At 39.1% G+C, this 9617-nt stretch overlaps 1 protein-coding gene across 1 annotated transcript; it reads right to left on the reverse strand.

The window, feature by feature from the left end:
- Positions 1–7081: 7081 nt before the first annotated feature.
- Positions 7082–8892, reverse strand: LOC124154942. The gene is made up of 3 exons (XM_046528707.1): positions 8475–8892; positions 7856–8080; positions 7082–7517 (listed from the first exon to the last, which is right to left on the reverse strand). Exons 1-3 carry the CDS (start codon positions 8619–8621, stop codon positions 7125–7127), a joined length of 765 nt encoding a protein of 254 aa, XP_046384663.1. The 5' UTR covers positions 8622–8892; the 3' UTR covers positions 7082–7124.
- Between the last annotated feature and the right edge of the window lie 725 nt (positions 8893–9617).

Genomic DNA, 9617 nt, shown 5'->3' on the forward strand with positions numbered 1-9617 from the left:
AAATGGATTTTTGTCATTTCATACGCACTTGTGCACACGTACTACATGTGCATACTGACCATGACAATTGTGAATTTTTTAGTCAATTTTTCTTCTGGCTGTGAACATGATTTTTTATATTCTTGTATTACCTGTAAACTCTTCGTTGATCTGGTCTTTTTTATCTCTAGATGCAATGTTTGGTAGCAGTTGGTGGAAGAAATGAACGAGCACTGCTTCAAAATATGCTGCGTCGTCTCATAAATGATGATGTAGTAGAGCTATATTCTCTGACGGGCAAACTTCAAAAGAATTCAATGAAAAAATCATTTTATAGCACTTAAGTGCGTCCCGTTATTTTTCGTGAGTGAATCCAATAAGATACTCTAAGATTATTATAATAATTGATCATTGAAATGAACTTTTAACATATCACATTAAGTGAAGTATGTTTTTTTATTATTTCATAGGTGTATGCAGAAGGGTCTGCCCTGATGCATCAGATGTGGTGCTGAAAGAGTGTCCGAGTGATCAACTAGTAGGCTAAAGTAAGGAAAATAAGAAAGTAAGCAGTCACTTCCCATTTCTCTGCCACATTAATTCGATCATCATCAGACATTTTCTTCGTATTTTCCATACCCTCTTTCATTAGGTATACACTAATCTATAATGTTCCACGGTAGTTGAATCACATACCGCCATTATGAGAATGTGGGGGTACAATGAACATCTTATTTATTAAATCTGATTGCTTATTCATTTTGGAATATCAGTTAATAATTTCTCAATTTACCTCCCTGATTTAATCAAATGATACATGATATATCATTTCACGTGTAGTAATTACTATTTTCTCTTCAAGGATTGGCAGGATGAACAAACAGGAGGTTCAGGCCGATGAAGACAATCTCTAAATATGTAACTATGTACGTAAATAAACAAGAATTCAAAAAAAGTCATTAATTTTACATCCACAAAGCCAATTTGCATCCTTGTTTTTTTAAACAAATGTTATCAAAACATTAACAAGTTTGATGTGACAATTTGCTGCAAGTTTGATGCGACAAGTTTGCTGCAAGTTTTATGGGACAAGTTTGCAGCAGCTTTGACGCGACAAGTTTCCTGCATGTTAGAAAAAGCGTAACTAGGAGGTTTGATTCAAGCTTGCAGCAAATTTGCAGGGTTGTCATGACAAGGTCGCTGCAAACTTGCAACTTTGTCGTGACGAGCTTGCAGCAAGTTTAGCATGCTATCTGGGTGGTATAAGGCATGAGAAAACTGTGCCATATTACCCAGAACAAAATGGTCAGATCGAGAGAGGTAATCGAACAGTGATTAAAATGGCACGTACCCTACTCCATGAAGCTAATAACATGGAGTTGGCAATCGTGAAACAGTACATTCTGGAAGAGGAAGAGCGGCATATCGATGTTAACGAGTTGGAGCATCTTGCTCTAAAAACATCTTTTAAATTTGTACAGCCGCACCAATCAAGGTATTCCCCTGGCAGCAGCGCTGAAGAGGGCAAAAATAACAATGCTGGACAGAGACCCAAACATCGGAAAAGCAAGCCACCATGAAACAAGAAGTTTTGGTGCTATGCTTGTGGGGGAGAGGGTCATATTGCGGCCGTATGCCCAAAAAAAACGGAGGATGTTGAAAAGGCGTTGGAGGCCACTGCATCCGTTATTCAAAGGGAGCATGTGGCGCTATGCACGAGGAGAAATTTGCCGCAGAACGACGGTGTGTGGACTCTTGATTCCGCAGCATCGGACCATATGTCCCCCAAAAGAGAGACCTGTTCCAAGACTTCCAAAGTTATAGCGGCATCGTGAAGGTTGGGGATGGAGCACCCCTTAAAATTGCGGGAGTAGGTAGAGTGACTCTCCATTTATCTCAAGAATGTGATGGGAAGGACATTACCTTATCGAATGTCCTTTATTTCCCAGAACTAGAAGATAATTTCCTTTCACAGGGACAGATTGAGGAGAAAGGACTGAAATTTATCTCGTTCCAAAGTGCGACGAGAATTTTCCATGGTGAGAAAATGTTGTTTCAAGCCTATCGAGTGGCGCGATTGTATTATATTACTACCGTGAATGGAGTCACATTGAAGGAAATTAAGGAGGAAAACGAACATCCTGCGATTAATGAGATCAGGACTGCGAACATGGCAACTTTAACTAAGCGGCATGAAAGACTGGGTCACCCAAGCATAGAGATCTTGAAGAAATCAAAGTTACTCAAAGACCTAACTGATCATTCAGTGGAAATGGACAATAGTCAATGTGAAACGTGCATTAAAGGGAAGATGAAGAGGGAAAAATTTCCGCATCGTGAAGATCAGGTAGTGGAAGTTCTTCAACGTATCCACTCTGATGTAATGGGTCCAATAACACCCCAATCAATAGGAGGCAAGAGGTACATGGTCACATTCGTGGACGAAGCATCAAGGTTTGTGACTGCAGTAGCCATAAAACACAAGAGTGATGTATTTGAAGAATTCAAGAACTTCCGAGCTATGGCTCAAGTTCTTCATGGCAGGAGTTTAAAGGAGTTACAAAGTGATAATGGAGGGGAATACATTGGAGACAAATTCGAGACTTACCTTAAGAAGAAAGGAATTCTGCATCGCTGATCTGTACCAGAAACACCCCAACAAAATGGTCTTGCTGAAAGGACTAATCAGACACTGAGTTACGTGATTAGGTGCTTGCTAATTAATGTAGGAATGCCAAGATATTTTTGGGCTGAGGCTCTTCAGACAGCATGTTACTTGCGAAACAGAACCCCATCAAATCCGCTAAACTTCTCATGTTCATTGGAGAAATGGCTGGGAAAGGAAATCCAGAGGAGTGATCTGGAAAACCTGCGAGTGTTTGGATGCCAGGCATGGGCTTGGGTACCGAAAAACCAGCAGAAGGGCAATCTAGGGGAAAGGGCAACGGAGTGCTTAATGCTAGGGTATCCTGAGGGAGTGAAGGGCTACCGCCTGTGGGATCGGAGTTTAAAGAGGGTGATTATCAGCCGTGATGTGGTGTTCAGAGAACATATCTTCCCCTGTAAGTCACACAGGGGCCTTAATTGGCTTTAACAACAGGGTCCTGCAAGGGAAGGAGCTTGTGTAGTATTCACAGAAGCAGATGATCCTGCTGCTGGGCCTACCCAAGGAGCCACACCAGACCCAGGAGAGGATCATACTGCTGGGCCCAGGCCTCGCTCACTCCCGTAAGGCCCTATAGTATAGCTTTTGGCTCTCTCTCTGTCTCTCTTTCGACGGTGGAGACATCTGGCTCGGACTTATTTGGCAGCCATCGATAGTAGGTCTCATGATCGATTGCGGTTCTCACGATCGATAGAGGTTCTCACTATCGATAGAGGTTCTCACTATCGATAGTCGATCATACTATCGATATAGGTTACACTCGGATTACTGCCTTAATGGATGGATCTTTTTGTGTGTTTACAATACGGTGACCCGTGTTTATCATTATTTTGACCACATTCTGCGCTACTATGTGGTTATTGCTTTGTTCATGTGTGGATGTGGACTCCATAGTGTTTTCTTGCTTATAGGGAGTGCTGCCGAGCTCTTAAAACACAAATAGTGGACTTTCGGTGAAATTCATCAGGTGATTGCTGATGCTACGGTTATACAAAGGTGAAATTATGTGCCTGTGAATCCCGTTAGTTTATACCGTGATGAGAAACATAATAAGACAAGGTGACTGCTTCAAGAAAACCAAATTTGTTGTCGTTGGCTCCTTAAACGATGCTGTGACATTCGCATGATCAGTGAGCCAGGCCCTTGGCAACATTGGTGTATGTATATGAAATCATTAATTTTCTCAAGTGTTAAAAACATAATAATGCAATACATATGGAAGAACAATAAAAAATGCATAACTAAATTGAGACGTCCAACATTTAAATTCCTATATTGCTGTTAAATCCATTATCTTTTTTAACATAATTGCATCTTAGTAGTCTATTACCAGTATTTTGAAATTGATTATTTGCATATTATTTTTTTCATTGCAAGCAATGCCATTAACTGAGATTTTTTTCTACGCTAATGAGTGTTTATGCTCAGGGGCGAATCTAGATTTTTTCTGGGGGTCAGACAGGCTACTGATCGTCTCGTACTTGAGATTGAAAACAAGGCATAAAAATTACAGGACGAAATATTCTCTTTAATTTAACATGAAAATTACTAATATGAAATTAAATGGTTGATGCTTCGTAATACACAAAACAGAAATGAACACAATGATAACAGTATAAAAATTATATTATATTAGCGTCTTGGGGGCACGTGGCCCCGTGCTCATCCATCCCTAAATCCACCTGTTGTCTGCATATAAAGTTTGCACCATCGTATGTGTTTAAAATATCACGCTTAGCTATCCGTCATGTACAGAAATGGTATTCTCGTTGACTGCTTGTCATTTGCACCCACTGCCTAGCATGTGCTTAGCGGGACATGTCTCATTGCTCTCACAATCGATCCATTTTATCTTCATCATTCTTCTGTTGTACCATATTTCGAATGCTTCTACTCCTGACTTCTTCGAATCTGTCAACATCCAAGCATCGCTCCCAAAAAAAAAAAACATTGTCAAATAAGAGAAACTTGCTCCAAATATAGCATCTGATGAATTTTTTCCTTACTATCCCAGATGGTACGGGTGCTTACTTGGGATTTTTGTATCTGGGGACAATAGGGGTACAAGAATTCTCACATTTGATGTTTGCATTAAGATTATTGGAATACTATGCATCGTTTGATTGATGAATTATCGTATATTGAAAGAAGAAACATGCATATCTCGAATATGACAGCAATCGATGTATAGTGGCGTCAATTATTTTGTTAATGACCAAATTAAGAGACAAGATAAAATGTATCTATTCCGATGGTATCCTTGTATCTTGTTTTGCCTTGATTCGTACGCGGAACTATTTTTTGTCGATACCGGGGTAACGGTACCTGCGGAGGCTTACCCTATGTACCGGTCTCAGATTCGCCCTGCTCTCCCTCGTGGTTACTTGTGCTTCTGATCGCTTCGCTTCGTGCTGAATTTCTAGTGGTTCGTACTCCACCTTTAACTGTTCTTTTAAGAACATTCATTGTCATATTCATTATTATCATCATCCATTTTCACTATCATTTTCATTTTTTTACCATCAATATTCATTTTCACTGATTTTTGTGTGATAGCGTGCTCCACGCATTGTTCACCGCGATCACAATTAGTGGCTATTTTCCTGTCGAGCGGACGGTACTAAGTAACCACGTTTTATAAAGTCTGTCCTATCTTGCAAAATATTGTTAATTTTACGCGATTCCCACGATATAAAGGGATTCAGCTTCGCACGTTTTGATCGCGACCGGTTTGGCCGATCTGAACCAACGTTGGAAGTGCCGCCATCGGGAGGAAGATTCCTGCCATCCCATCGAGAAGCCTTGAGGTGAGTAAATGTAATGTAATTCTTTTGGAAATATCACTATGAGTAACCATGCCTTGCGTAGATCCTAGACTTCGCCCATGATGGAGGAGGAGCGTGATTTTAGCGTAGTATTTCAGGAGTCCTTACAGTGATGCACCTTTCTATGTGATAGTAGTAAATAGTTGCTTGGGATTAATGGAGAATAAGCCCTTCTCAAGGCAGAATTAGATGATAGTGTTAAGCCTCTTTCACACTATTCGAGATGTCATGAACAAGGAACGTTGAACAAGTCGTCTTGAACGCTAAATGAAGATTCAAGACCATTCGAGACGGTCTTTCAAGAGTGATTGTTCAACACACATTGAATCGAGTTGAACGTTCTTTCAGACTGTTCCAGAAAGCTTGAATTGACTTGAATACCGATAGTCAACATGATCGACAAAGGAAAAACGTATAGCGTTCTATTCTCTGATAAAGCGCGTAGAAACCCGTACTCATAACAACGTGTGTCCCTCATGTGATTGTGGCAGATGATGCTTTTCCTCTACAATATAACATAATGAAACCATATCCAGATAGGGGACTGAGTTTGCAGAAGAGAAATTTTAATTATCGCCTTAGCCGGGCAAGGCGGACATCAGAGAATGCTTTCGGTATTTTAGCGAACCGCTTCAGAATACTATTAAACTGTATCAATCTCTCAGTTGAAAAAGTGGAAATTGTGACACTAGCGTGTATAGTACTACACAACTTTTTGAGATCAAAGAAGGACGCTAATTACTTGCCTCAAGGTCTGGTAGATAGAGTGATGAGTGATGGAAGGGTAATTCCTGGAGTGTGGAGGGAGGGCCCAATACTTGACGGTCCATTGGTAAGACAGGGTGGAAATAGGCACAATAACGATGCGAGAGCTATTAGGGATGAATTTTGCGAATATTTTGTGACTGATGGAATACTACCATTGGGAAATGGCATGTAGGTTGTGGTAGTGCTAATGAATTCTTCTATTTCATTCCCCCTTTTGTTATTGGTGATTTTTGTGGTAGTAAAGATTGTAATATTTCTGCAGTTCTATGAAAAATTATTCCACTTTTCATTTGTGTTATTGGCTTTATTGATGACTCACAACCTTCTTGCGCTATAAAGCTTTTTATATTTGAACCAAATCAAGACTTTTTTTGTGTGATAGTGGCCTACTATGCCATAATGAACGAATATTAAAAAATCTATGATGATGGTTTATCTACCTATGGTTAATAAATAGGAAATTGCTGGAATGAATCGTGTTAAGAAGGAGAGCACTCATTTGCGTCCTTGCATCGCATGGAAATAGAAGGACTATTGGCTAAAATGCTATAAGTTAAGATTCAGAAACAAAAGTTTATTCCAGAACTTCTTCAAATTAAGTTAGTTTGCAACCTTGTCAGAAATGGAATAATAATAATAATTGAACAACTAATATAGCTTACGTACTACCTGATGTTATACGATTATTTGGTATGATAGTAGAAACAAATTCTTAAATCATGCAATATACTCAAGATTTTTTAACTAATGGCCATTGAGGGTTGAAGAAATGACTAAACAACAGTGATTCCACCAAGAAAATTATATAATTAACAACAATTTTACAATAAAATTCAATGTAACAAAATGTAAATTAAAATTATAAAATAAAAAACATACAAAAATAGTTAACTTTCATTCTCATCATCTTTAGCTTTCATTACTATATCAAAAATTTTCTGCATTGCAGCTTTCTGTTTTTTTTCGTCACTAATATCGGCAATTTCTTGCCCTACAAACAAGCCGAATTTTTCAAATTTTGTGTTTTTCCGCAGTGTCCCTTGCTCAAGGGCTGACGAAGCCTTTGAGAGGAAGGTAGTTATGTCTGCTTCCCCAGTCCTTCTCCTCTTGGGGGTCGGTACTCCTCTTGATGACCCGCTTCTTGAGGAGATGTTGCAGTGGTCAGCGCTGGCAGAGGTGGACTCTTCACTGAGTAAGGGGACTGGGATGGTACCAATTTCATGCTGCTCTTCTGCCGTGACATCTGATAACTCTCCTGATTGTGTTTCAATGGGCGTTTCCTACAGACAAAAAAATTAATGTAATGTTCAGAAGTGCAAAGAAGTCCCTTCGTGAATTCAAGTGTAGCTAAAACATAAATATCGCAGAAGTAACTGCGTTGAAGTGGGCACTCAACGTAAGATCACAAATTTCCGTAAACAGTAAACCAAAATAGATGATCAACAATGGTAAATAATGGAGTCAATGGACGATCTCAAACAATAGACTCGTTCCAAACATGCCCCTTGAATTTGAATTTTCATGTTATTACTTCATGCCAGAAGCAAACAATGCACATTCCAGCAAAACAAATTATACGTAATAAAGACGAATTTATTTGCAAGTGTCATCGGCATACCTTGTTAAGCTCCACGGGATCCAAGTTTGATACGCTCTTCCTGGGTGCCGTATGCCTTTCAAGGAAACTTAAATTGTTGTAGCACCACAATTTTGGCCTTACAACCTCTTCCACTCCTGCTCCACTCTTCTTCGACCTGATTAATTTGTTTTTTTCAGCCATGTATTGTGTGCGGAGGCCATTTATCTTCGTTTTCACTTCCTCCGATGTGGTACCAGGTCGAAACTGTTGGGAGTATCGAGTACACATATATTTTAAAAGACCATATCGGCGGTAACCACAAAATAATTCTTTGTAGGATTCATTGAAACCTCGTATTACAAAAAACTCAATATAAAGGCCACTAAGGGACCACCACTTATCTAAATAAAAACATATCCAACACCATTTGAACGAAACAAGCCCTAGCTCCAGAAATGTAGGTATATTTGTGAATGAAATTATAATTTTAAGGAAATAAACGTACAAAATATTATCACGACAATTATCGAAGCATTCCGATATCACATATAATATATACGTAATATATATTTATATAAATATTGCATTAGTTAATATCTTCACGAGGTAGGTATAGGTCAAGGTTAACCAAAACAATTATAATTATAATTTTACTTACAGGCAACAAATTAGTGGCTATGTCTTGCAGCGCCGAACTTCTCTTCTGCTTCAAGTGGTAATCTGGGGAGCTTACTTCGTACAAACACCTTTTTTCCTCGTAAAAACTAATGAGGGCTTCCACAGCGTTCCTCTCCCAAACGGCCATGATGTCAATAGTTATCTCCAAGGTCGCGTTGGCAAGGCTCGGAAAGTTATGTATCGTTCACTGATTGGTCGAAACGCTTCAATACCATTCGAGATTCAATAGAAATTAGAACCGTTCAAGACAAGACGAATTTGATGGAAACGAAGTGATTCAAGAGCATTCAAGACCAAATGTCCGCAGTCATGACGATTGACATGACGTCATATAGATTCGATAAAGATTGTTCAACGAGTCTCGAACGTAATTTGACGAGAATTTGACAGTGTGAAACCCCCTTTACCATTGCATTAAAAGTATTACCTCACGTGTTCGCTGGTGGGTCGAGGAAGTTCACTTTTACCATACTAATACTTTAAAAGTAATTTGCTCTCTGTTATGCGATGTTCAATGTCAAGGTTTTGTCTGTATGTATTATAAGGCCTGGTTACACAGTACATTAGCTCGGACGAGTTATTATATGAATACAGAATTAAGTGGTTTCGGTGGACCGGAACGGAAAATGCACGAAAAAACGAACCAAATTAGAACTGGCTCTATTATCTCTTCGTGAGTTCGCACAAGTTGGGTGGTTATACGCTGTATTTTCGTGTTCATTCAAGCGTTCAATCATTAAGATATTACCTTATACGTGTAAGTGTTTAGTGTAACCAGGCCTATAGAGATCGAGGCTACCTTCGACGTAGTAGGATTAGTGTACTGGGAAATTTTATCACTAAGATCATATTTGTTTTAAATCGCTTATTAATCAGATAAGAAAATGTGAATCCTTCGTCGAAACAAAGTAATGCTTCCTTTTGACCTAATTGCAATGTATATTTATTAGCTAAAATAGTGTGCGAACGCTTGTGCGATCGTATGATAGACTGATTGGAAATTAGAATTGCTTGTAGTTCCAATCAGAAGTACGCATCATTTAGATCAGTTTCATAAATTAGTTCTTCCAGAAAGTTGATTCAAAGTGAGTAGACGGCAGCCGTAGACGTATAAAAATCGGAC

This window comes from Ischnura elegans, chromosome 3 (assembly GCF_921293095.1).
Source record: "Ischnura elegans chromosome 3, ioIscEleg1.1, whole genome shotgun sequence".
NCBI classification, from domain to species: Eukaryota; Metazoa; Arthropoda; class Insecta; order Odonata; family Coenagrionidae; genus Ischnura; species Ischnura elegans.